The sequence below is a fragment of the Aotus nancymaae genome, unplaced genomic scaffold, assembly GCF_030222135.1.
Source record: "Aotus nancymaae isolate 86718 unplaced genomic scaffold, 86718_ANA_hifiasm-v0.15.2.pri h1tg000015l_0, whole genome shotgun sequence".
NCBI lineage: Eukaryota > Metazoa > Chordata > Mammalia > Primates > Aotidae > Aotus > Aotus nancymaae.
Genome location: NW_026988426.1, coordinates 2,542,975 through 2,569,350, shown reverse-complemented (window position 1 = coordinate 2,569,350; position 26,376 = coordinate 2,542,975). Strand labels below are relative to the sequence as shown.

Below are 26,376 nucleotides of genomic sequence, written 5' to 3'. Positions count from 1 at the left end.
TATGAAATACCGTCTAGTAAAAGATGTCAAAACTCCAGTATAGAAAAGTACAAAACCTTTCTTTCTTCTATCCTGGGCGCTTGAATCAGGAATAGAATCTTATTATAAAGGAATTACATAAATTTCTTGGAGGTAGAAACTCTGTCCACATAGTTAGAGACTTTCAGCCAGATGCGGTGGCTCACGCCTGTAATCCCAGCACTTTGGGAGGCCAAGGTGGGCAGATCACCTGAGGTCAGGGGTTTGAGACCAGACTGGCCAACATAGTGAAACCCCATCTCTACTAAAATTACAAAAAATTAGCCAAGGATGGTGGTGGGCGCCTGTAATCCTGGCTACTCAGGAGGCTGAGGCAGGAGAATTGCTTGCACCCAGGAGGCAGAGGTTGCAGTGAGCCGAGATCGCGCCATTGCACTCCAGCCTGGGCAAGACTCTTGTCTCAAAAAAAAGAATCAAGCAAAAGAATGAAGATGTCAGTGAGCAATAAGAGCCGGGTAGTTTCCTGCTGGGAGCCTGACACCAGGCTCTACTGGACTCCATGCTACGGCAGGTGTTGCTGTCCTGTTTTTGCCAGGACTCAGGCCTGTGCCAGGTAGCACCCTGGCTGGCTACCTGTGCCACTTACCTGCTCGTGTAGCCTGTGACGGGGTTCCAGCGCTGGTTCTCGTAGATGTGCACGCACTTCACGTCTGACTGTGTGTAGATGTTACTGGTGCTGCTGGCCAGGCCTGTGGGGTGAGGTGGCTGCTGGGATGGAGGCCACATTGCCCCCAGCTGGGATTCTGGCTTTCCATCTGAAGCACGGATTCCCACAGAGAGGTGGGGAAGACGGGTTGGAGCCAGGTCAGGGGAGAGGGGCAAACAGGCCTGTTGAGCTTATCTCACGGGGCCGGCCCGGCTTGGGTTTCTCTCCTGCGGGACCGTGATTATTCTGGGATTGCACAAGCTTGATGAGAACAGCTTGCAGTGCATTTCACCTCCCATCCACACCCCTCCAGCACCCCCACCTCTCGCTGTGCTCTTAGCTACACCTCTTCCCACCTTGCCCTCCTACTTAGCACCGGGGAGGCATGAGGCCCACCTAGCTCATTCTGTGACCAAAGGCACCTGGGACCATCAATGTGACCTCTGTGAGCCCCCGATTCTTCACTTGTAAAATGAAGAGAGGTAATTCCTGCCTCCAACACGGGGAAGCTGGAAAGCCTGCTCAGATATGCGTTCCTGGGGTCTCAGGGGACCACAGTTCCCTGGGGTTAGCTGCTCCCCACTGTGGGACATGTGAGCTGTGGCCTGGAACGTCCCATTTCAGTGTCTGTTTCTGCCTTCCTTTTCCAGTAGGAATAGAGGGACTCTGGCTCCTAGAAATCGGGAAGCCCACAGATCAGCAAGTGCTCACCCCGAAGGAAGAACCTACTTAACGCCCTGGGACCTCGTCTGAAAATGAGGAGCTGGACCTGCTGGTGGGCTCTGGCCACTGCCTCTCTGGAACCTTCAAGGACCTCAGCTCGGGTGGGTCCTGGGAGGGACCATCCTGGGTGGAGGCTGGCAGTGGTGGAGGTCACCTGTCAGCCAGCTGTTAGCCGAGTGTGAACACTGGGACAGGGGCCCTGGCCTTGGGCAGGGAACCCAGATGGGGATTAGAGGGAAGAACACCCAGGAAGGCTCTGGGTGGGGCTGCGGGCCGAGCTCACCTTGGAAGCAGCCGCCTCCGTAGCCACCCGTGTACACCCAGGCCGTGTGGTCATAGCCAAGGCCCCACACCACGCCCCGGCTGTTGGCCTCCACCACCCGCAGGTGGCCTCCCATCTGCCGCCAGAACCTGGAAGGATGGAAGAGGGAAGGTAGAAAGCCCTCGGGCCTCACTTTCGTTCCGTGGCCTCCCACGGTCCTGGTATTTTCCAGCCCTCAGTCTCCAAGCACAACTGTCCACTCTGCCTGACCTCCGCTTTCATATTAATTGATGCTGAAGAGACTCAGCCCATGAGAGGTGCAGGGTCTTGGCGCTAGGGCTGTGCAGGTCAGACCCTCCCCACAGGCTAGGAGTCTTCCAGAAGCCACCCACCTCATCCCCAGGGTGACATGGAGGGGGATGAGGCCAGCGGCGTGTTTCACAGGGCCCCTTGGGGTCTGGGACCCAAGGGAACAGGCTGGCCACAGTGGCAGGTGCAGCCAGGCTTGAATGTCACAGCCCAGAGCTGGAGGTGACGTCTAATCCTCTGTATAAGTGACAGCACAGCCCTTGGGCTTCCAGGGTGTCACTGGGAGGTGGCACCGTCACACGCGGCCTCCTGGGCAGGCAGAGTGCAGGCTGCAGCTGGTGCAGGTCAGCCTCCTGCAGCCGAGGCCCTGCCACTGTCACTGTCACCAGAGGCGGTCTGAATCCTCTGCTGTCCCCTGCTCCGCGGCTGGAACTTCTGGTTCACTATGTCCCCAGCTCTGGTGCCCATGGGTAATGAAGCCCAGGCCCTCGTCAGCTTGGGGAGACCCCCTGGGGCAGCCTTTCTGTCCCACAAGAGACAGAATCATAGACACCGTGTCCCCTGCCAGGCCCTCCTCCTCAGGACTCAGCTCACATCTCCCCAGAGAACCTCATTCCCCCTCTGTGGCTTTTTTTTTTTTCCTGAGACAGGGTCTCACTGTGTTGCCCAGGCTGAAGTGCTGTGGCGTGGGGTGTGATCACAGCTCACTGCAGCCTTGAACTCCTGGGCTCAAGTGATCTTCCCACCTCAGCCCCCTGAGTAGCTGGGACTACAAGTGCATGACACCATGCCTTGCTAATTTTTTGATTTTTTTCTTTGTAGAGATGAGTATGTCGCCCACACTGGTCTGGTTGCTTTGCCCTGGCCTGGAAGCCCCCTGTGGTGGAGAACTCAGCCCCTCACCTGCACTCCACATTTCTCCCGATACTCAGAGGCTGCTGGGTAGCACTGACTCACCCTGGGCCCAGTGGGGCTTGTGGGTCACCCTCTTGGGGTCCTTGTACAGACCCAGGGGGAATTAGGGCCTGGGAACCAGTGGACATGCCTCTGGCTGGTCAGCGAGAAGCTTGGCCACGTGTGGACTCCAGCCCTCTGGGCCCCCCCTGGGTTAAGGTTGGCCCCAGATCCCACCCAGGATGCAGCCCACTCACATCTGGTCGCAGGGCAGGGGGTGCTCATGGGCCTCCAGGTCCAGGCTGGGCTCGCTCACAAAGATGTCCCCCTTGCAGGTGACAGACCAGATGGCCTGCGGGGATGGGCGGCCCTGCACCTTCCGGCTCTCACAGCAGGACAGGCTGAGCAAGGCAAGCTGGCGTGGCACAGTGCCGGTCACAGAGGAACAGTCCAGGCCAGGCCGCCCCACCGTGGCTGTCCCTCTCCCCGGCCCGAGGGGACCACCACCCACTCACCCAGTCATTCATGTCCTGCTCGGTGGCAGCAGCCAGACGCACTGGCCACCTCTGCCGCGTCCGCTCGGGGGTGTACAGGGCAAAGGAGTGCTTGGTCTCATTCAGCACGGGGACCAGTGCTGTCACCTCATTCAGGAACACGTGGATGTACTGTTCACAAAGCAGGCGCCCGGCAGGGCTGTCACCCAGGGCCTCTGAAGGGTGACCCCCACTGTGCTTCACCCTGGGACCCTGGCCCTGGGGGACCCTCTCTGCTGGCACTCCCAGCCCTGCCCCCTCCCTTGGCACTTATTTCTGTACCCCTCCCCTGGACACCCCCATTTCTGTATGCCTCCCCTGGGCACTCCCATTTCTGTACCTCTCCCCTGGGCACTCTCATTTCTGTACCTCTCCCCTGGGCACCCCCATTTCTGTACCCCTCTCCTGAGTACCCCCATTTCTGTACCCCTCCCCTGGGCACCCCCATTTCTGTACCTCTCCCCTGAGCACCCCCATTTCTGTACCCCTCCCCTGGGCACCCCCATTTCTGTACCCCTGCCCTGGGCACCCCATTTGTGTGCCCCTCTCCTGAGCACCCCATTTGTTCCCCCTGAGCACCCCCATTTCTGTACCCTTTCCCTGAGTACCCCCATGTGTGTACCCATCCTCTCAGTACCCCCATTTGTGTACCCCTGCCCTGGGTACCCCCATTTATGTGCTCCTCCCCTGAGCATCCCATTTCTGTTCCCCCAAGCACCCTCATTTCTGTATCCCTCCCCTGAGCACCCCTATGTGTGTACCCATCCTCTGAGTACCCCCATTTCTGTACCCCTCCCGAGTATCCCCGTTTCTGTAGGCATCCCCTGGGCACCCCTATTTCTGTACCCCTCTCCTGGCCCCCCAGCCCTGTGTCCCCTCCCTGGCCCCATCTCCTGCGGGCCCCGAGGCACCTTCTTCTCCTCCTGGACCACGTAGTAGATGAAGAGGATGCTGTCCCGGGCGCCGTCGTGCCCCGTGAACTGCTCCAGGGCCACGCGCACATCCACCCACTTGTGGGGCTTCCAATCGCACCACCACTGCAGCGCCCCAGTCTTCACCCACACCGACTGCGCAGGCCGGGGCAGTGGACACCATCACAGGCAGGCCCGGGGTGCCAGGGGAGGAGGGTGGGGCTGGGAGGCCCAGAGGAGGAGGCAGGGCTGGGGAAGGGCCCACCCGGCACTCCCAGTTCTCAGCCCAGTTTCCCCCACACTAATGACAACAGTGACACTGCTGGACACCCAACAGGTGCAGGCTGAGCCGGGGCCGTTCCGCACAACCTCCTCTCTCTCAAACAGCCGGGGAGTAGGCACTGCCACCCGGCCTTCCGCATGGGTAACAGGCTTGGGAGGCTCCGTGCCTGGCTTGGTGTCACAGAGTGAGCCAGTGGCAGAGGTAGAACTCTAACCACAGCCTACTTGTGTCCAGGGGCCCTTGGAATGAAGCAGGTCACGTGCTCTGTGTGACTTCTTTGTCACCCCACACTTGACTGTGAGCCTCTGAAGTCCAGGCTCTGCCACAGGACAGCGGGCCAGAAGCAGGGTCGGCCCTGTGGTGGGGTCTCTGGCCGCCCTCTGTGCTAACTCCTTGCAATCACACACTGCACCCCTGGGCGCCCGGGGTTCCCTCCAGCAGAGAGAGGACAATGTGGTTCTCCCCTCCCTGGCCATCCTCTCCTTCCCAACCACCACCCTCTGAGGTTGCTGCCATCTCTGGGTTCCCAGGGCCTCCACCAAGCCCAGAACACAGTGGGGCCTGAACGAAAGTCTTCGGGATGGATGAAGAAACCCTGAGCTCATTTACCTATGCCTGCATCTCGGCGGGAGATGGGTGGATAGAGGTATCCGCCCATTCCTTCCACCCCACCTCAGACCTGGTACACAGTCGGTGCTGAATGAATGATTGTTGGAAAAAACAATGCGTGGGGGGCCAACGGGGCACCCACCTGCTCTACGGCCTGCTCGTAGTGTCTGAAGTTCTCCAGCTCCCGCTTGGTCCTTTCCGTGAGCTGCTGGAAGATCTGCTTCCTCCAGGCAGCTGTCTGGGCCGGCGTGATGGACAGGGACAGGGTCTGCACTGAGGGGGACAGGCCTGCGGGGCAGCCAGAGCCTCAATGCTGGGGCTCCGTCCTGCCTGCAGCTGGGCAGGAAGCCGTGGCGTTCCCCTCCACCGAATCAGCCCATTCTAGCTCAGAAGCTATGATCACTATTAAGCCCCCTTCCACCCTTCGCCCTGATGGACAAGTTGCTGTCCCCCAGTAATTCAGCCTGAAAAGCGGCCACCGCGGCTAGCACAGGGGAGGGGCTGAGGCAGGGGAAGGGGCACTGGCCACTGTGCTTCCAGCTCCTTACAGCCTCAGGCTGGTCTCTGGAGGCCACAGAGGAGCTCAGTGTCTGGTTCAGGGCTGCTGAGTACACTGAGGCATCCAGGGAGGACAGCAGGCCTGCCCACCCCACCCCCAGCCTCCTCCCACATCCCACCTGCCCAGGACACCCGGCTCTGGTGATGCCTCTAGGCCCTGCAGGAGACCTTACCTGCCTGGACAGTGAACCACCTGGGCACAGCACAAGCCTCCACCACGCAGCCACCTCCCGACACCCAGGCCCACAGCGGGTGGTCATCCGCCCCGTACGGCTCCTCCAAGCCCAGTGGGAGGACCCCCAGCGAGGAGAGGCTGGTGGTCTCAGGGAAGCCGGCGGCCGAGTGGCTGGGCACTTTCTTGGGCTCCTTGAGGTCAATATTGGTCCAGGGCAGCTCTGCCAGAGTGGAGGCCTGACCAGGGTGTGTGTCAAGCCCGGCCTCCCTGCTGCCCTTCGCTGGGCAGGCGTCCTCCATGGTATCCTCTGTGGTCCTGTCAGCCTCTGGGCCTGAGGCCGAGCTCCCCGTGGGGTTCCTGGAATCGTCTAGAGACTCTGCAGGGAGAGGCTGGCCAGGCCCTGGTCTCTCGATTTCCGAGGAGGCGTCGGTGTCGCTGGGGGCAGACTCGACACTGCCCCTCACCTCATCACTGAAGAAGCAGCCAGCACTGGGGACAAGTCAGGGGAGACCCATCACTCCCTTGCAGGGGGAACAGGCACTGTCAGGCTGGCCCAGCTCCAGCATGCTCCACCATGACTGCCTGGGAACCATGGGCAAGTCACAGCCTCTCTGAACTCCTGTCTTCCTCTGTGCAAGGTATACATCAGCACCTATTTCCCAGGGAGCTGACGCCTGGGCCACCCTGCAGACCAATCACATTGACACATCTGAAGGTGAAGATCTAGAATTAGTATTTTTTTTTTTGAGATCGGGTCTCACTGTCGCCCAGGCTGGGGTGCAGTGGCACGATCTAGGCTCACTGCAACTTCCACCTCACAGGTTCAAGCGATTCTCCTGCCTCTATCTCCCGAATAGTTAGGATTACAGGCATGCACCAATCACACCTGACTAATTTTGTGTTTTTAGTAGAGATGGTGTTTCACCATGTTGGCCAGGCTAGTCTCGGACTCCTGACCTCAAGTGATCTGCCCACCTCGGCCTCCCAAAGCGCTGGGATTACAGGTGTAAGCCACCGTGCCCGGCCATAAATCTCTTTTCTTTATAAAAACTCAGCCTCAGGATTCCCTTATGGCAACACAAAACAGACTAAAACACGTGTTTTCAAGTCTCTTGGGTATACACCCAGCAATGGATTTGCTGGTTCACACTACAGTCCTGTTGAATGTCTGGGGAATGGCTAAATTGTTTTCCACAGTGGCTGCACCATTTCACATTCCTACCAACAGTGTATGAGGGTTCCAGTTTCTCCATGTTCTCACTGGCATTTGTCATTGTCCTTTGTTTTGAAACAGAGTCTTTCTCTGTCACCCAGGCTAGAGCGTAGTGACATGATCATGGCTCATTGCAGCTTCCACCTCCTGGCTCAAGTGATCTTCCCACCTCTGTCTCCCAAGTAGCTAGGACTACAGGCACATGTCACTGCACCCGGATAATTTTTTTTTTTCTTAATTCCTGTAGAGATGGGGTCTCACTGTGTTGTCCAGGCTGGCCTTGAACTCCTGGGCTCAAGCGATCCTTCTATTCTGGCCTCCCAAAGTGCTGGGATTGCAGGTCCGAGCTACCGCACCCAGCCTTGCCTTTCTTTCACTGACTTTTCACTCTCTTGATAATATCCTTTGATTCACAAATGCTTTTCATTTTAATGAAGTCTAATTTATCTGTATTTTCTCATTGCCTGTGCTTTTGGTGTCATATCTAAGAAGCCATTGCTAACCTCCAAGTCATAAAAATTTGGCATCTGTAGTTTTTGAAGCTTCTCAGCTGATTCTAATGTGCTTTCCAGTTTAAGAACTACGAGCTGGCTGGGTGTGGCAGCTCATGCCTGTAATCTCAGCACTTTGAGAGACAGAGGTGGGCGGATCACCTAAAGTCAGGAGTTTGAGACCCACCTGGCCAAGATGGTGAAACCGTGTCTCTCTACTTAAAATGCAAAAATTAGCCAGATGTGGTGGTGAACACCTGTAATCCCAGCTACTTGGAATGCGGAGGTGGGAGGATTTCGTTAGCCCGGGAGTTGGAGGCTGCAGTGAACCATGATCATGCCTCTGCACTCCAGCCTGGATGACAGCTAAGCAGACTAAACCCTCAGGTGATACATGAGCAAACGCCTGCCTCAACTATCCTCTCTGGCCCTCCGGGCTGACAGCACAGCAGGGTGGTGACCACCAGGCTTGGTGCACAGAGGGGTTTGGACCAGGGGCTGGGGAGGGTCGCAGCTACAGGCAGGAACGTGGATGGCTGCAGAGCCCGGGCCCCAAGTGGCATCTCCGTCCACACCCATGATGTGGACACTCTCACTGTGGAGCTGAGCTGTCCCCTACTCATACACTGAGTCGCTTGCCTGTGTTTTCATGGCTGGCAGGCAGAGCTGGGTCTTGTCCACACTCTTTAGACCCAGGGACCCCCAGGTGCAGCCCTAGAACTGCAGCAGCGTTGCCCTGGGGCCTGGTGAGAAATGCCGAGTCTCAAACAGAAACTCAGGGTGTGACCTGGAAGTCAAAGTCTGAGCGAGCCCTCCAGGCGATGCTGCCGCCCGAGTCTGAGACCACTGCTGCAGGCCAGGCAGAGACCCTCTTTCTTCTCCTTGCTTCCCCTTGACAGAGGGGCCTTTACTTCTACCCCACAGAGAAACTGTTTCTGCCCCAGATCTTCCGCCTCCAGAACCAAGGGGACAGCCCTGCTTGGGGTTGAGCCCCGCCTCCATCACGACAGCCCAGCCTTACCTGCTCCCGGGGGCCACCACCGGCAGGCAGCCCAGGGTGTCAAACACCTCCAGTGGCCACCCCAGGCTGTCCCCAGGACCTCCTTTCTGTGGGACCGAGGAAGGACGGCTGTGCCTCTTGTGAGTGAAAGACCCATTTTCTCCTGCCTGGGACAAGTCCTGGGACTCAGTGGGGCAGGTGGCAGCCTCCTCTGGACATGACCACCTGGGCTCAGACAGCCCATCCCAGCCTGACTCCTGCACACCCTGCCGCCCCTGGTCACCTGAGGAGACTGGACGAGCTGCCAGAGTGAGACTGGTCACACTCTCGGGCCACAACAATGGCCTTCCAGGTCTTCCCGCTGAGCTCGCTGGGGGTGACGCCCTGCCGGAAGTACACGGTTCGGTCCTCACAGCCGATGCCCCACACCTGGAAGAGAGAGGCGCTGCTCTGAGGAAGCTGGGCACAGGACTGGGGGCTTCTCTCCCTTCCTGGGGGTGCAAAATGCAGGCAGGGCCCTCCACGTACAGGGGGTGCACGCATGAGCATGTGTGGGCTGGGAAGGCGCAAGAGGGGAACTATGTGGTGGGCACAGAAGTCAAATGCTGGAAGGGGGCTCAGGAGAAGCCTCGACCCGGTCCTGTCTCCCTGACCTCAGGCAGACCCAGGGCTTCAAGGTGACAAGGTCCAGGGGAAGCGGCAGGGCTGGGGGATGCTGTGTTAGGAAGTGAGGTTCACCTGCCTCCTTGTCTTGCATGTGGCCTCTGGTGGGCAGCTGATGCCCCAGTGAACCCAGAGGTGGCCCTGGTTTTGTTGTCTTTGTTTTTGCTGTTGAGACAGAGTCTTGCTCTGTTGTCCAGGCTGGAGTGCACTGGCACAATCTCGGCTCACTGTAACCTCTGCCTCCCATGATTCTCCTGCCTCAGCCTCCTGAGGAGCTGGGATTGCAGGCACCCACCACCAGGCCCAGCTAATTTTGTCTTTTCAGTACAGACGGGGTTTTACCATGTTGGCCAGGCTCGTCTTGAACTCCTGACTCAGGTGATTCGCCAACTTCAGCTGCCCAAAGTACTGAGATTACAGGTGTGAGGCACTGCACCCAGCCCACCCTTTGAGTCTTAAAAATCCCCAATCCTCATTATCTATGAGAAGACCACACCGTAAAACTGTGCAGATGATGCTTAAGAGAGGCTGGACTGACAGGGTGCGGTGGCTCATGCCTGTAATCCCAGAACTTTGGGAGGCCAAGGGGGGTGGATCACTTGAGGTCAGGAGTTTGAGATCAGCCTGGCTAACATGGCAAAACCCTGTCTCTACAAACAATACAAAAATTAGCCAGATATGGTGGTGCAAGCCTGTAATCCCAGCTACTCATGAGGCTGAGGCAGGAGAATCGCTTGAACCTGAAAGGTGGAGATTGCAGTGAGCCATGATCACGTCACTGCACTCAAGCCTGGGTGATAGAGTGAGAGTCTGTCTCAGAAAAAAAGAGAGAGGCTGCATCCTCGGAGTCCATGTTAGGAGGTCAGCTTCATCCTTCACTTGGCGACCATCACACCTGATTTCACCTACACATTTCTCAAGGAAACTTCCAGTCTCCAGGAACCCCTTCCAGCCAGGGCAGGTCCCTGCTCACTGCTCTGAGAGACCTTAGGAAATTGACCCAGGGATAAGCAAGGGCCCTGGGACCCTCGCAGAACTAGTCCCCTGGTTCTGCAGACTGAGAGTGTGCAGAGGTGCTAGGACCCCCGGCTGTACTACATCATGAGCTCTTGGAGTGGGAAGGGGCCACCAGGCCATTGTGTGGTATCAGGAGCCCCCATTCTGAGAGCCCTGCTGTTTAGGAGCTGCGGACCCATGGGCACACCTGGTCATTCATTCCCACGTTCACCATCGTCATCTCCCCAACCATCTCAATCCAGCTGGTGCCGCAGGGATTGTGAGAGTTGACGCCTCTTCGGAACCACACCTGGGGAAGTCAGAAATAAACATGCCTTCCTGGAGGGCCACTGAAACAGAAGGTTGGTTTGTTCGTTTAAGTTTCAGGGAGAACCAATGAATAATTTAATCCTTTGGTTCATGTCACAAATGAGCAGGGCACATCATTTAGTGAGGAAGCCCCAATCCACAGTCCATGTCCCTCTTCCCACACCCCAGCCGCATCTCCTGTGCCTGGCACTATCCACGAGGGCTGAGGGTCCCCTGGCCTCAGCCACACGTGTCCTGGCAGCTTCCTGCCAGTTCTCCAGCCTAATGCTTGGAAAAGGTTACTTTATTTGATTCAAGTTGGTCCTTGTGAAAGACAATGGCCTTAATAATGTTATTTAGAAAAACCAGTTAAAAAAAACCTCATTATTAGAAAAAATTAGACCCCTGTTTTGGGTCTAAGTGCTTCACGAAATACTCTTCTGTCACCAGGCTGGAGTGCAGTGGTGTGACCTTGGCTCACCAAAACCTCCCATTCCCTGGTTCAACCTCCCATTCCCCAGTTCAAGTGATTCTCCTGCCTCAGCCTCCCAAGTAGCTGGGATTACAGGTACCTGCCACCACGCCCAGCCTATTTTTGTATTTTTAGTAGAGACAGTGTTTCACCAAGTTGGCCAGGATGGTTTCAATCTCCTGACCTCATGATCCGCTCGCCTCAGCCTCCCAAAGTGTTGGGATTACAGGCGTGAGCCACCACACCCAGCCTAGGAAATACTCTTAAAGGTAAGTTTTTTCATGTCAACGTATAAAAATACACAGACTCCTACCAGATTTTCCCAGACTACCTGTGGCTCTGTGATTCCGCTGCTGGTCACCCTCTACCCCACCAAGCCCACCCAGCACTCCATTTGGGCTCTTCTTATCAATTCTCCATGGTGGCCTGGGGAAAGCCCCATCAGTCTCAGACCCACTGGAGACCCTGTGCTGTTACAATTCCTGAGATGCTGCTGGGTGCAGTGGCTCATGCCTATAATCCCAGCACTTTGGGATACCGAGGCGGGTGGATCACCTGAGGTCAGGAGTTTGAGACCAGCCTGGACAACATGCTGAAACCCCATTTGTTCTAATGGGTTTTTCTTTTTTTGGAGACAGAGTTTCATTCTTGTCATTTAATTATTATTATTTTATTTATTTATGTTTTTTCTTGAGATGGAGTTTCGCTCTTGTTGCCCAGGCTGGAGGGCAGTGGTGCAATTTTGGCTCACTGCAACCTCTGCCTCCCAGGTTCAAGCAATTCTTCTGCCTGAGTCTCCCAAGTAGCCTAGGATTATAGGCACCCACCACAACACTCAGCTAATTTTTTGTATTTTTAGTAAAAACGGAGTTTCACCATGTTGGACAGGCTGGTCTCGAACTCCTGATCTTAGGTGAGCTGCCCACCTCGGCCTCCCAAAATGCTGGGATTACAGGCATGAGCTACTGCACCCGGACCAGGTTTTTCTTTTTAATTTAGACAGGGTCTTGCTCTGTCACCCAGGCTGGAGTACAGTGGTGCGATCACGGCTCACTGTGGTCTCTGACTCCTGGACTCAGGCGATCCCCCAACCTCAGCCTCCCTTGTAGCTGGGACCACAAGCATGGACCACCACATCTGGCTAATTTTTTATTATTTTTTATAGAGATGGGGTCTTGCTATGTTGCTTAGGCTGGTCTAAAATTCCTGGGCTCAAGTGATCCTCTGGCCTTGGCCTCCCAGAGTACTGGGATTATAGGTGTAAGCCACCGTGCCCGGCTGTTTAGACCACACTCGCAAGAACAGAAAACAACCTTCAAGGGAACCGGCGTGGCATCCTTGTCTTACCTTCCGGTCCTTGGTGACGGCCCAGACCACGCTTACTCCCACTGAGACGTGCATGATCCCATTTTCAGATCCAGGAGGCTCCACGATGGACCAGGAACTTCCTACCGGGCCCCCAAGAAACCCCCGCCAAGTGGCCCCCATCAGCCTGGATGGCTGAGGAACGAGTGACCCTCACCCTTCTCCCCAATACAGGGTAGGCGGGTGGTGGGGCTGGGCTGCCCACCTTTGGGGTTGCTCCTGTTGATTCCTTCCCGGACCAGGGCCTGCCCCTCCCAGAGCGTGGCCCACAGGAGGTCGTGGGGCCCACAGCTGATCTGAACCACCTCCCCGGGGGTGTCCAGCAGGGACCAGGAGGACCCTTCAGGGTTGGAGTGGCTGACGTCCTCTCTGTACCACACCTGGGAGGCAAGTCAGGGACAGGGCACTCGCATCAATTCATTCACACCAGTCAAGCACGGGGGTCTCGGTGTGGTGGGGGGTGGGACCCATGTATCCTGACTGCCCAGATCTCACTCCCTGGCCCCTACTCCAGCCAAAAAAATTCAAACCCTGGATTCCAGCGGTCCTGAGGGATACACCTGTTCCATTCATCTGCTTGGGGTGATGCCCCCAACCCCACCCACTCATGGACACCCACCCACCACCTGACTCCAGGCTCAGGCATGTGGGTCTCTTGCTACTCCAGCCAGCCCATGTATCCCGCGCCCCCTTGTGGCAATGTGCTCTCACGACACCAGGCTCTAGATGAGACAGAGGTCCCAATGGATAAATGGGAAAACCTCTAATCCCCATTCATAAAACTGTCTAAGATGTCAGTTCTTTTTTCCTTAACTGAATGATTAAGACTGGGAGCAACATGCTCAGAGCGTCAGAACTGTTTGGCTCATTTTACCTGGAGGAGACTGCATCTCACTTCATGGTCCAGAGGGCTGTCTTCAGACTGGGGACCCCAGCCTCCCAATTCTGCCACCATCCCCCTACAGCAGGCCCTGCAGGACTAGGCCTGGGAGCCTCCCTTCTGCTGGCAGGTGGCTTCAGGGCCCATCTGTCTCCCCAGTTTCTATAGAAGCCCAGGTCCTGGTGCTGCCTCTCACGGACCACAGGTGTGGTGCAAACAGCACCGGCTCACAGCTGACATTTGGGGACACAAATGCTGCTCTACGGCCCCTGTTCTCCCTTCTCTTTGCACCCAGATGGGCACGGCCCCCCGATGGCAGCTCAGTCCTAGGCCAGTTATGCTCTGCCTGGCCCCTGCCCACCGCCTTTCAGCAGGGCTCAGAGGAAGCAACTGTGTTCGCCTATGCCCAGGCCAACATGGCCCCAGAGGGAGGCTGTGACAGAACCTGCAACTTCTGACAATTGCAAAGGCCCCTGGAGAACCATGATCAGTGTGTGGTGAGAGTTCCTGAAGATCCTGCCATGCAGCTGAAAGCTGCGACTCGAGTGTCAGGGCCCTGAGCCCAGAACCCTTGGGGCCTCTGCTGCCGTCACGGGCTGTTTTGATCCCTCTACTTAGCTCACAAACTCCCTCAAACAGGATTGCCTGTCTCTAAACAGCCACAGATCCACCACCCACCCACCCATCCACCCACACACCCACCCACCTGTCCACACACCCACACACCCATCCATCCACACACCCACCCACTGCCCATCCATCCACACACTCACCCACCCATCTATCCACACACCCACCCACTGCCCATCCATCCACACACCCACCTGCTCATCTATCCACACACCCATCCATCCATATACCCACCCACCCATCCATCCATACTCACCCACCCACCCATCCATCCACACACCCACCCATCCATTAATCCACACACTCACCCACCCATCCATCCACACACCCATCCATCCATCTACACACCCACCCACTGCCCATCCATCCACACACCCACCTGCTCATCTATCCACACACCCATCCATCCATACACCCACCCATCCATCCATCCACACTCACCCACCCACCCATCCATCCATGCACTCACCCACCCATCCATCCACACACCCACCCATCCATCCATCCACACACTCACCCACCCATCCATCCACACACCCATCCATCCATATACCCACCCACCCATCCATCTACACATCCACCCACTGCCCATCCATCCACACACCCACCCACCCATCCATCCACACACCCACCCACCATCCATCCATCCACACACCCACCCACTCATCTATCCACACACTCATCCATCCATATACCCACCTACTCATCCATCCACCCACCCACCCACTGCCCATCCATCCACACACTCATCCACTCATCTATTCACACATCCATCCATCCATCCATACACTCACCCATCCATCCATCTACACATCCATCCATCCATCCATCCACTCAACCACCCATCCATTCATCCATCTGCACACCTTCCTTACATCAACACACACACACACACCCCTATCCATCCATCCATACACTCACCCACCCATCCATCCACACACTCATCTATCCACCCATCCATCCACACACCCATTCTCCACCCATCCATCCACACACCCATTCATCCAGACTCACTCATCTATCCAGACTCACTCATCCACCCATCCATCCACAAATACCCCCACCCACCCATCTATCCATCCATCCACACACCCACCCACCCATCCATCCACAAACCCACCCACCCATCCATCCACACACCCATCCTCCACCCATCCATCCACACACCCATTCATCCAGACTCACCCATCCACCCATCCTTCCACACACCCACCCATCCACCCTTCCAAACACACACACATCCATCTGCACACCTTCCACCCATCTGTCCACTGGCACACCTTCCATCACCCACACACCCACCACCACATTATTCCTGAAGACTGTGTGGGAGGCACAAGCAGGGCTCCAGCAGGAGCTCAGAATCTGTCTTGAGGCCACACTGAAGGTACTTGAGCTGAGGCTGGGCACTGATGAGCACACTGGGGGCTCGGAGAAGAGAAAGGCCAGGAGCAGACCTGGGGTGGGGGAGCTGGGGCTCCTGGGACAAGCGAGACCCATAGGGTAAACAGGACAGGACCCCACAGGAGGTGGGATGGTGGGGAACCGGGGCAGGGAGAAGGGTTGGCCTTACCCTGCCCTGCAGAGACACAGCCCACACTGACAGGCGGCCCACGGGTTCCTCCATGATCTCCCAGCCCCCGACAGAGAGGTCGTTGAAGGGGTCGGGCAGCTCCTTGGGGTCGTCCTTCGAGGGGATCTGAATCAAGGATGTGAGAAGTGGCAGCAGTCAGTGCCCGGTGGCCACCTGGGCATGTAACCACCTCCTGCCCACCTGCTATCCAGACCTCCATTCTCCAGCTCGGCCCACAGCTGCCTGCATTCACAGGGAAGGCAGCATCAGGACTGTGGGGGCCCTTGATCCGTCCTCCCTGTTGGCCAAGGCCTGAACAGTTGTCCCTGAGTGGTCACTGCTGCCCCCATGTGGAAGGCAGATGCACACGGGGTCTCGGCTCTGGGCTTCCCAGTGACCAGACCTCCGTGACTCAGTTCTCAGCCTTAAGAATGAGGCTGATGACAAAACACGGCCTTGCCAGTGTAAGTCTTCAAAAGTCATTGGCCTTCCCGGTGCTTTGAGAGGCCATGGCAAGAAGATTGCTTGATGCCAGGAGTTCAAGACCAGCCTGGGCAACATAGCAAGACTTCATCTCTACAAAAAACTTACTTTATTTAATTATTACTATTTTCTTTTTGAGACTGGGTCTCGCTCTGTTGCCAAGGCTGGAGTGTAGTGGTGCAATCTTGGCTCACTGCAACCTCTGCCTCCCAGGTTCAAGCAATTCTCCTGCCTCAGCCTCCCAAGTAGCTGGGATTACAGGTTCGTGCCACCAGACCTGGCTAATTTTTGTATTTTTAGTAGAGATGGGGTTTCACCATGTTGGCCAGGCTGCTCTCAAACTCCTGGCCTCAAGTGATCTACCTGCCTTGGCCTCCCAAGTGCTAGGATTAGAAGCATGAGCCACAGCACCCAGCCTCTACAAAAAATTTAAAAATTAACCAGGTAAGTCTGGGCACGGCGGCTCATGCCTGTAATCCCAGCACTTTGGGAGGCTGAGGTGGGTGGTTCGCCTGAGGTCAGAAGTTTGAGACTAGCCTGACCAACATAGTGAAACCCTGTGTCTACTAAAAATACAAAAAATTAGCTGGGCGTGGTGAAGGGCACCTGTAATCCCAGCTACTTGGGAGGCTGGGGCAGGAGAATCACTTGAACCCTGGAGGTGGAGTTTGCGGTGAGCCGAGATCTCGCCATTGCACTCCAGCCTGGGCAACAAGAGCGAGACTCTGTCTTAAAAAAAAAAAAAAAAGTTAACCGGGTATGGTGGTGCATGGCTGTAGTCTCAGCTACTTGGGAGGCTGAGGTGGGAGGACTGCTTGAGCTCAGCAGTTCAAGGCTACAGTGAGCTCTGAGTGCACCACTGCACTCCAGTCTGGGCAACAGAGCAAGACCCCATCTCTTAAAATGAAACAAAAACAGGGCCAAGCGTGGTGGCTCATGCTCAAAATCCCAGCACTTTGGGACGGTGAGGCAGGTGAATCATGTGGTTAGGAGTTCAAGACTAGCCTGGCCAAGATGGTGAAACCCTGTTGCTACTAAAAAAAAAAGGTATAAAAAAATTAGCCAGGTGTGGTGGCATGCGCCTGTAATCCCAGCTACTCGGAGGCTGCGGCAGAGAATCACTTGAAGCCAGGAGACAGAGGTTGCAGTTAGCCAAGATCGCACCACTGCACTGCAGCCTGGGTGAGAGTGAGACTCTGTCTCAAAAAAAAAAAAAAAAATAGGGCCAGCTCCCTGGTCTCTGGGCTGCTTCCAGTTCCATGGGCAGCCCCACCTCTCAGCCCTGGACTCCCCAGGGAGGCCTCTGCTCATTGGAGGCCATGGCAAGACCCGAGTCTGGGCCTGTCTTCCCTAAGCTGGGAGATTCCTTGGGTTGTAGTGCAATACTAGAGCCAGAGGTGCCTCCCTTGGCTGAGGGGGAGGACAAAGTGCCAGACAGAGGCTTGGTCTGGGACACAGCAGCTTGAACACCAGAGTCAGGGCAGGTTCTGTGCTGTCCTGGGCCTGGCCTGGCTCCCTGGGTGAACATCTCCCAAGTAAAGGGACATGCAGTGCTGTGGTGTTCCCAGGACAGGAAACAGCTCACAGGCCAGGTCCCAGGATGGGTGTGGTGTCCCTGGTGCGCAGGTGGGAATGGTGGAGAGGAGGCTGCATGTGACAGTCTGTCCTGGCCCTGTCCTGCCCCCAAACCATATTCAGGCACAAAGACCTTGGCCCAGATGTCCCGGGATTTGTATCTCCTGTACCGGATCCACTTCCGGCGCCGCACACAAGAATTCCACTTCTTGTCTCTTGTGTAGGTGGCGGGAAAGTCGATGGCGTATGTCCATCCCTGAAACACCAAGGCAGGGCTCTCAGGCTCTGCAGGGAAGGCATTTGAAGAGCTGGGGAAGGTGGGGAGGGAGGGCGCGGCCTGAAGCACGCAAGCTCCCATCCCGCCGCATCAAGCAGAGCTCAGGCACCACAGGGTGCAGGGACAGAAGCATGGCGGGGACAGGTGGGGTCCCAGGAGCCCCCTCCCCACAGGGCAGCCACGGCGGGTACCAAGTTTACCTACCCCTTTCTCGGTGGGTTCCCCTCCAAAGTTCTCATCCACGTACCAGTCGGACTCCCACTCCCAGTGCGGCGAGGGCAGAGCCACCCTGTCCAGCGGCCGGTGCTGGAGCCCACTCACATCACTCCACAGCCAGCGGTCACTCAGCAGGAGCTTCTCACAGAAGCCACCCACGGGGTTCCAGCGCTGAGGGCCAGAGACATAGGGGCGGCCTTGGACCCAAGCCTGCTGTGTGGGAACCCAGGCGGGCCAGGCATCTCCAGGGCCAGCTGACCCTGACCAGCCGGCCCCTCATTGATCTCCAGAATAGGAAGTGAGCAGAGAGCCTACGTGGGACCCAGTGACTGGGGACCCCCACGTCTCTTCATCACGAGCCAGCAAATACATCAGCACGGCCCCAAAGGGCAAAGAACCCCCCTGCGAGGCATTGGAGGGCACGCCTTATCCTGGGCTCCTGGAAACCACTGGAGCCTGTCCTCGTGGGGACCTGGCCAGCCTGCTTTGGTGAGGACACAATGGTGGCTTCAGCCTCAAAGACCCTGGATGCCCTGCAACTTGGATTTTTTCAGGGGGCGCAGGAGGACAGGGTCTTGCTCTGTTGCCCAGGCTGCAGTGCTGGGCACGATTATCGCTTACTGCAGCCTTGACCTTCCAGGCTCAAGCGATCCTCCTGCCTCAGCCTCCTGAGTAGTTGGGACTATAGGTGCGCGTTACCACGCCCAGCTAATTTTTGTATTTTTAGTAGAGACGAGGTTTCACCATATTGGCCAGTCTGGTCTCGAACTCCTGACCTCATGATCTGCCTGCCTCGGCCTCTCAAAATGCTGGAATTACGGGTGTGAGCCACCATGCCCGGCCTGTGGTTCGTCATTTTAACCAATAACCCAGCAAAATGGCCCACTCAGCAACTCTAACCATGAGGGACGCTACCTGATTCTCATAGGCCTCCTCACGGCGGCGGATGGGGACATCACTGGCACACACGTACACGTAGACCTGGTTGTCACAAGCAATGCCCCAGCAGCACTGTGTGGTGGCGCTGACGCGCTTGAACTCCAGCTGGGCGTCCTTACACAGCTCCCAGTACTGGCCAGCTGTGGACAGCGTGTACACTCTCCCGAAGAGGTCCACTGCCCACAGTACTGAGTTGGGCATGGTGGCGGCTGGAGGTAACCTGTGGCAGGAGGATGAGGGTCAGTATCCAGGATCCCAGCCCAGGGGACATCAGAGTCAAGTGAAACCACAGATCCCAGCCAGGGACATCAGAGTCAAGTGATTCTCCTGCCTTGGCCTCCCAAAGTGTTGGGATTACAGGCGTGAACCACCGTACCCGGCCTCTTCTTTGTTTTTGAAAGAATTTAAAAAAATAGATCATTTGAGGTTAGGAGTTCAAGACTTCTTTTTATTATTATTATTTTTAGAGACATTATTATTATTATTATTATTTTTTAGAGACAGGGTTTCTCCATGTTGGTCAGGCTGGTCTCAAATTCCTGACCTCAGGTGATCTGCCCGTCTCGGACTCCCAAAGTGCTGGGATTACAGGCATGAGACACTGTGCTCGGCTTAACCACGGACACTTCTACTGTGACTATTACTTGCGTTTTTGTTTATTTATTTTAATTTTTTAATTTTTTTAGGAGACAGAGTCTCGCTCTATCATCCAGGCTGGAGTGCAATGGTGCAATCTCTGCTCGCTGTAACCTCCACCTCTGCGTTCAAATGATTCTCCTGCCTCAGCTCCCCCAGTAGCTGGGACTACAGGTGTGCACTACCATGCCTGGCTAATTTTTGTATTCTTAGCAGAGATGTGATTTCACCATTTGGCCAGGCTGGTCTCAAACTCCTGAACTCAGGTGATCCTCCTGCCTTGGCCACCCAAAGTGCTGGGATTACAGGCGTGAACCACCGTACCTGGCCTCTTCTTTGTTTTTGAAAGAATTAAAAAAATATATCACTTGAGGTTAGGAGTTCAGGACCAGCCTGGCCAACATGGTCAAACCTCGTTTCTACTACTAAAAATACAAAAATTAGCCAGGCATGGTGGTGTGTGCCTGTAGCCTCAGCTACTCAGGAGGCTGAGGCAGGAGAATGGCTTGAACCCGGGAGATGGAGGTTGCAGTGAGCTGAGACAGTGCTACTCCACTGCAGCCTGGGTGACAGAGTGAGACTCTGTCTGAAAAAAAAGAATTTAAAAAGTAGAGAGAGGGTCTTACTTGGATGCCCAGGCTGGAGTGCAGTGGTTTGATCACAGCTCATTGCAGCCTTGAACTCCTGGGCTCTAGCGATCCTCCTGCTTCAGCCTCCCGAGTAGCTGGGACAATAGGCATGCACCACTATACCCAGCTAATTCTAAAAAATCTTTTGTAGAGACAGACTGTCACTATATTGCCCAAGCTGGTCTCAAACTCCTATCCTCAAGCAATCCTCCCATCTTGGCCTCCCACACTGCTGGGATTACAGACTTGAGCCACCATGCCTGGCCAGATCTTTGTTTTCAAAAGAATCAATGAAAGCTTACAGATTTAGTTGAATCTCAAAAGATGTAACTACCCCACTGCCTCCCCAGGCGCCCTTTCCCCAGTGGGCAGGTCTCCTTCCCCTATGCTGACCTCTACCTGGGCATGGTGAGGGCATTTACACAGGTCTGGCATTCTAGCCATAGCCAATGTGACCATGTGAATTCAAGGACATAGAGGTATTCTCCTTATGCTCCCTCAGTGACTCCCTCCTCTTCCCCAGGATCTCTTCTTCTGCCATTCTCTATTCTTTTCTTTCTTCTTATCTTCTCTTTTTTTTTTTTTTTTTTTTAGAGAGAGGGTCTTGCTCTGTTGCTCATGCTAGAGTGCAGTGGTGCAGTCATAGCTCACTGTAGCCTTGAACTCCTGAGCTCAAGTCATCCTCCTGCCTCAGCCACCTGTGTGGATGGGACTACAGGCATGTGCCACCATACCTGGCTAATTTTTTAATTTTTTTGTAGAGATGGGCTCTCGCTAGGTTGCCCAGGCTGGTCTTGAACTTCTGGCCTCAAGTGATCCTCCCACCTTGGACTCCCGAAGCGCTAGGATTACAGGCATGAGCCAATGCACCCAGCCCTTTCTCTCCTCCTTCTCTGTGCTTTGTAAGCATAGCCAAGGCTATTCTAAGCTCTGCCACTGGCCACGCCTGGCCCCACCTCCAAGGCCAATAGTGATGTTGCTCTCATGGGTGTCCTTCCTGGAGCCCTGGCTCCTGGTAGGAACAGTCTTTCCACTATGGCAGGGCCACATGGCCAGATACAACGTAGCCAAACACAGAGCTACAGGATGAAGCCACAGGGGCCATCACAGGAGAAGCTCTGCCCAACAGGGCGGCTCCCAGATCCAATCCAGGACACTGCCCAGGGGCCTGAAGAGAGGAAAGCACCTACAGATGAAGACACAACCAGTCTGACTTAAAAACCAGAGCAATAGGAGACAGGCAGGGTTTATTCAGGTGCCTGGAGGCTGGGCCCACGTTCCTGCAGCATGCCAGACTCATGCGGGTGCTCCAGATGGCTGGGTGACTGTGACGATGGCATGAGATAGAAGTACATCTGAAAACAGAGCAGCTGCCACACACCAAAAAAAAAAAGGCTAGGCACAGTGGCTCACACCTGTGATCCCAGCACTTTGGGAGGCTGAGGTGGATGGATCACCTGAGGCCAAGTTCCAGACCAGCGTGGCCAACATGGTGACACCCTGTCTCTACTAAAAAAATGCAAAAATTAGCCAAGTACAGTGGCACATACCTGTAATCCTGGCCACTCAGGAGACTGGGCAGGAGAATCCTTTGAACCAGGAGGCGGACGTTGCAGTGAGACGAGAGTAAGCCACTGCACTACAGTCTGGGAAACAAAGCGAGACTCTGTCTCAAAAAAAAGAAAATTGGCTCTTTGGGTACAAGGTATATCTTTTTTTTTTTTTTTTTTTTTGAGACAGAGTCTTCCTCTGTTTCCTAGGCTGGCGTGATGGTGCCATCCCAGCTCACTGCAACTTCCGCCTTCTGGGTTCAAGTGATTCTCCTACCTCAGCCTCCCAAGTAGCTGGGATCATAGACCTTTGCAGCACCACATCTGGCCCATTTTTGTATTTTTAGAGACAAGGTTTCACTATGTTGGCCAGGCTGGTCTCGAACTCCTGACCTGCAGTGATCCATCCACCTCAGCCTCCCAAAGTGTGGGATTACAGGTGTGAGCCCCCACCCCTGGCCAGGACAAGGCATATCTTACAAACACCAAGAAGACAGAATGCAGGCTGAGAAGGAAGTGAGAGAGAGGATGAGAAACGGGAAGACAGGAAGCAGAACAAAAGCTCAGCTCTGGGAAATTCCCATAACAGGAAGGGGAGGAGAAAAACAGGAGGGAGACGCCCAGCAGAATGGAGCGAGCCCAGGCAGTAACAACCCCACGTAGAGTGGCCACCCCAGGGCACCAAGGCCTGTCAAACATACGAAAATCAGAACAGCAGCCTTTTGGCACCATTTGAAACTGGCATCTGTGTCCAGGGGCCTGAGTTGGGACCCCTGGTGACCTCCAGTTACCCCTTCGTGCCTCACTAATCAGGCCTGAGGGTCCCTCTGGCATCTTTACAGTGACTAAGAGAGTTCAGAGCTGCCTGGATCTCAGAATGCTGCATTCTGGTATCCTCATTTTCTTGTACCACCAGAAGCTAACTAACGGCTCTGTGCCTTAATTTCCTAATCTATACAAGGCAGAATGGGGCTGGGCATGGTGGCTCACGCCTGTAATCCCAGCATCTTGGGAGATCTAGGCGGGTGGATCGCTTGAGGTCAGGAGTTTGAGATCAGCCTGGTCAACATGGTGAAACCCCATCTCTACTAAAAATATAAAAATTACCTAGGCATGGTGGCATGGGCCCATAGTCCCAGCTACTCAGAAGGCTGAGACAGGAGAATTGCTTGAACTCAGGAGCCATAGGGTGCAATGAGCCAAGATTGTGCCACTGCCCTCTAGCCTGGGTGACAGAGTGAAATTCCATCTAAAAAAAATTAAAAAGGCAAAATGGGACAGTAACATACATACCTATTTGTTATGAGAATTAAATGAGATAATATGGCCACAGAGCTTTTAATAATGTGTTCAGTACTCAGCAAGAATTCAATGACTACTACTGATGTCGCTTGGTATTTTTACTTGGTATTATTTACTTTTTATTCGGCATTGTTAGTTGCCACTTCTTTTCCATCTCTTAAAAAATAAAAAATCAGCCGGGTGCAGTGGCTCATGTCTGTAAACCCAGCACTCTGGGAGGCTGAGGTGGTTGGATCCCTTTAGCCTAGGGGTTTGAGATCAGCCTGGGCAACATGGCAAAACTCTGTCTCTACAAAAAATGCAAAAATTAGCTGGGTATGATGGTGTGCTCCTGTAGTCCCAGCTACTTGGGAGGCTGAGATGGGAGGATCACTTGAGCCTGGGAGGTCGAGGCTACAGAGAGCTGAGATCGAGAGACTGTACTCCAGCCTAGGTGAGGGAGCAAAACCCTGTCTCAAAAAATAAAAATAAAATATAAAAAACCAGGGCTGGGCACAGTGGCTCATGCCTATAATCCCAGCACTTTGGGAGGCTGAGGCGAGCGGATCACCTGAGGTCAGGAGTTCAAGACCAGCTTGGCCAACATGATGAAACCCCATCTCTACTAAAACCACAAAAATTAACCATGTATGGTGGTGCGCACCTGTAATCCCAGATACTTGGGAGGCTAAGGCAGGAGAACTGCTTGAACTTGGGAGGTGGAGGCTGCAGTGAGCTAAGATCACGCCACTACACTTCAGCCTGGGCAACAGAGTGAGAGACTCTGTCTCAAAAAAACAAAAACAAAAAAAAAACCAGAAAAACAAAACCAAGTCCCTTTCTGGTCTATCTTAGGCCTCTTCATTTCCATAATAATCTCTGTATACAGTGGGTGTTGAAACAACATTTAAGGATAATCACCACCACCTACTTGCAACACACTGCCAACCCCCTGATCTGAGACAGAAATACTTCTCCAGGGAAAACAATACTATAAATAAATAACTTAAAAAGTAAGGTCATGATTGGTGGACAGATACGTGATAAGGCAAGTAAAGCGTCAATAGTAGAATCTAGCTGGTGGGATGAGGATGCTGACTGTATAATTCTTTCAATTTGGCTGTATGTGCGAAAATCTTCAATAAAATGCTGGGGGGAAGATGAAGGTTTTTTTTTTTTTTTTTTTTTTAAATTGTCACTTTCTATAGTGCTAAATATGTTAGTCTTCAAAGACAGCTCAGAGGCCAGGAGCAGTGGCTCATGCCTAGAATCCCAGCACTTTTTGAGGCTGAGGTGAGAGGATCGCTTGAGCCCAAGAATTCAAGACCAGCCTAAGCAACACAGGGAGACCCCGTCTCTACAAAAACAAAAAGTTAAAAAAAAGAAAAATTAGCTGGGTATGGTGTCTTGTGCCCGTGATCCTAGCTACTTGGGAGGCTGAGGCAGGAGGATCACTTGAGCCCAGGAGTTTGAGGATACAGTGAGCTATGATTGTGCCATTGCACTCCAGCCTGGGCAGCAGAGGGAGACCCTGTCTCAAAGAGGAAAACAAATGACAACAACAACAAAAAAACAAAGATAGCTCAGAATTCACTGGATAAGCAAGCAGTTTAGTTAGACTCAGTCTGCAAGTTGAGCTCAATGAAAGGAGACTTCGAATTTCCTTCAGAGAAATGATTAAGCATTCATTTCCTCATAGACACAATTGAACCTTCGGGTCAGTTAATGGAAGGAGACTATGCTACAGTGAAAGGAAGGGGTGGGGATTGTTGTATTTACAAACTCCCTTTAGAGTGGAGACCCAGTGACCCATCACTTCCCAGCTAGAGTTGACATCTGGTAAACATGCTTGGTCAGCCACACTTTCTTTCTGCCTCTGCCAGGAGGCTCCCCATAGCTCCTCATGGGCCACTTTCTGCCTGTGAGCTGATCAGGCAACTTGTGCAGTGTCACTGGGTCAGAGGACTCTTGAAAGAGGGGTTGGAGCATGAAGTCCCATGATTCAGGGATCCTGGGACTTCTTAGTTTTGTAGGGTTAGAGGGACGGAGGAAAATCTTCCAAATCAGCAGCCTCTAATTCACCAAGAATTTCTACAGAATGAATGTGAGTTGAACCTTCAGTTGTTACACGAAGAAGATCTGCCTTTCTGTATCGGTTTATTCAGAGATCCTTTCAGAGACCAAAAAAAGCACCCAAGATAAGCGGGGACAGAAATGTGGTGAAGGAAAAGCCGAGGTCCCAAGAACACTCCCCAAGCACTTACCTCCTCGGAGCCTTAGGAGTCCTTCCTAAAAGGTTTCTTGCTTGTTTTTCTATTGCACTGTCACAAGAGTCGGCAATGCCTACTACCGTAGCTCGCAGGCTGCAAGCTGCAGGGGCTGCTCAAAAGCGACATCGGGGTCCTAAAAGGTGGGAAGCAGCAGCAGAATTTGCATGGTAGTTGATTCTTTCCTGAAGAATAGGGTCCGCCCAGCCCAGCCGGGCAGGAGGTGAGTCTGCCTGGCGCTCAGCCAGTTCTGTACACTTGGGTGACAGGTGGGGCCCCTGCAACGCCACCAATAGCATATGTTGGAGCTCCGGGCCCTGACCATCTGCCGAAGCTAATCTCACGACAAGCAGATTTGCTCCTATCAACGGCCAGGGAGAGGGCTAGGCAGGCCCCTTGCTGCGTGATTCTCGAAAACAACCAGGATCCAGCGATCCGCTTCTCCTACGGCGCCAGTCCAAAGGCTAGAGTGGGGAGTGTCACCTGCATGGCCACTGCGCTAGCCTGTGGGCGTTCCAGGGCATGGAACGGGGGCGGCACTCTCCAGGTGTGCAGGCGAAAGGACAAGTGCTATCCCTCCTTCCTCCCTCCCCGTGAGTGTTCAGGCAAACACAGCCTGGGGGTGGTGGGGAAGGCGGCGCGCCCAGCCCTTCCTCGCCCCAATCTATCCCACGGCCCTGGCCGCCGCTGCAGCCGGGGCGCCGCGCTGCACTCACCTGGGCCAGCGCGGCGCGAGGCGGAGTCGCAATCGTTGCTCCTTGGCTGCCTGGATAAGCGGGCCAGCCCTCCAGGGGCCCAGGCAAGAAGGCGGGCCGGAAGCGGCATCAGGCCCCGCGCCCATTGGCCAGTCTCGCCGGGACGCTGCGGCCTGGGGCGTGCGATTGGCTGCGGCACGCCGCGCCAGAGCTTCGAGGTCGCGCGCCCGCCCACTTCCGGGGTCCCGCCAGGTCAAGAGTCCTCAGTCCGCTGAAGAGAGTTCCAGCGTTTTC

The 26,376-nt window shown here is 54.8% G+C and overlaps 1 protein-coding gene across 9 annotated transcripts in view; it reads right to left on the bottom strand.

Moving 5' to 3' along the window:
* The window catches only part of TECPR1 (tectonin beta-propeller repeat containing 1), a 37,395-nt gene extending 11,224 nt beyond the window's left edge, over positions 1 to 26,171 (bottom strand). For 2 of the 9 annotated variants that reach the window (XR_010342810.1, XM_064376431.1), the window contains exons 1-17: positions 26,104 to 26,171; positions 25,385 to 25,523; positions 19,001 to 19,244; positions 18,074 to 18,256; positions 17,726 to 17,848; positions 15,535 to 15,660; positions 12,657 to 12,831; positions 12,434 to 12,534; positions 10,514 to 10,615; positions 8,930 to 9,075; positions 5,941 to 6,431; positions 5,352 to 5,497; positions 4,318 to 4,473; positions 3,389 to 3,538; positions 3,131 to 3,288; positions 1,692 to 1,819; positions 626 to 794 (exon numbers count right to left, since the gene is read on the bottom strand). Coding sequence is in view for 8 of the 9 variants with exons in the window: in XM_064376431.1 (XP_064232501.1) it covers positions 626 to 794; positions 1,692 to 1,819; positions 3,131 to 3,288; positions 3,389 to 3,538; positions 4,318 to 4,473; positions 5,352 to 5,497; positions 5,941 to 6,431; positions 8,930 to 9,075; positions 10,514 to 10,615; positions 12,434 to 12,534; positions 12,657 to 12,831; positions 15,535 to 15,660; positions 17,726 to 17,848; positions 18,074 to 18,256; positions 19,001 to 19,225 (2,579 nt within the window). In the remaining variant the exon portion in view is untranslated. Of the gene's footprint in view, positions 1 to 625; positions 795 to 1,691; positions 1,820 to 3,130; positions 3,289 to 3,388; positions 3,539 to 4,317; positions 4,474 to 5,351; positions 5,498 to 5,940; positions 6,432 to 8,929; positions 9,076 to 10,513; positions 10,616 to 12,433; positions 12,535 to 12,656; positions 12,832 to 15,534; positions 15,661 to 17,725; positions 17,849 to 18,073; positions 18,257 to 19,000; positions 19,245 to 20,286; positions 21,760 to 21,839; positions 21,956 to 25,384; positions 25,666 to 26,103 lie in introns of those variants that run through there. The other 7 variants (XM_064376434.1, XM_064376433.1, XM_021671688.2 and 4 more) reach the window with 7 other exon arrangements.
* Positions 26,172 to 26,376: the final 205 nt, after the last annotated feature.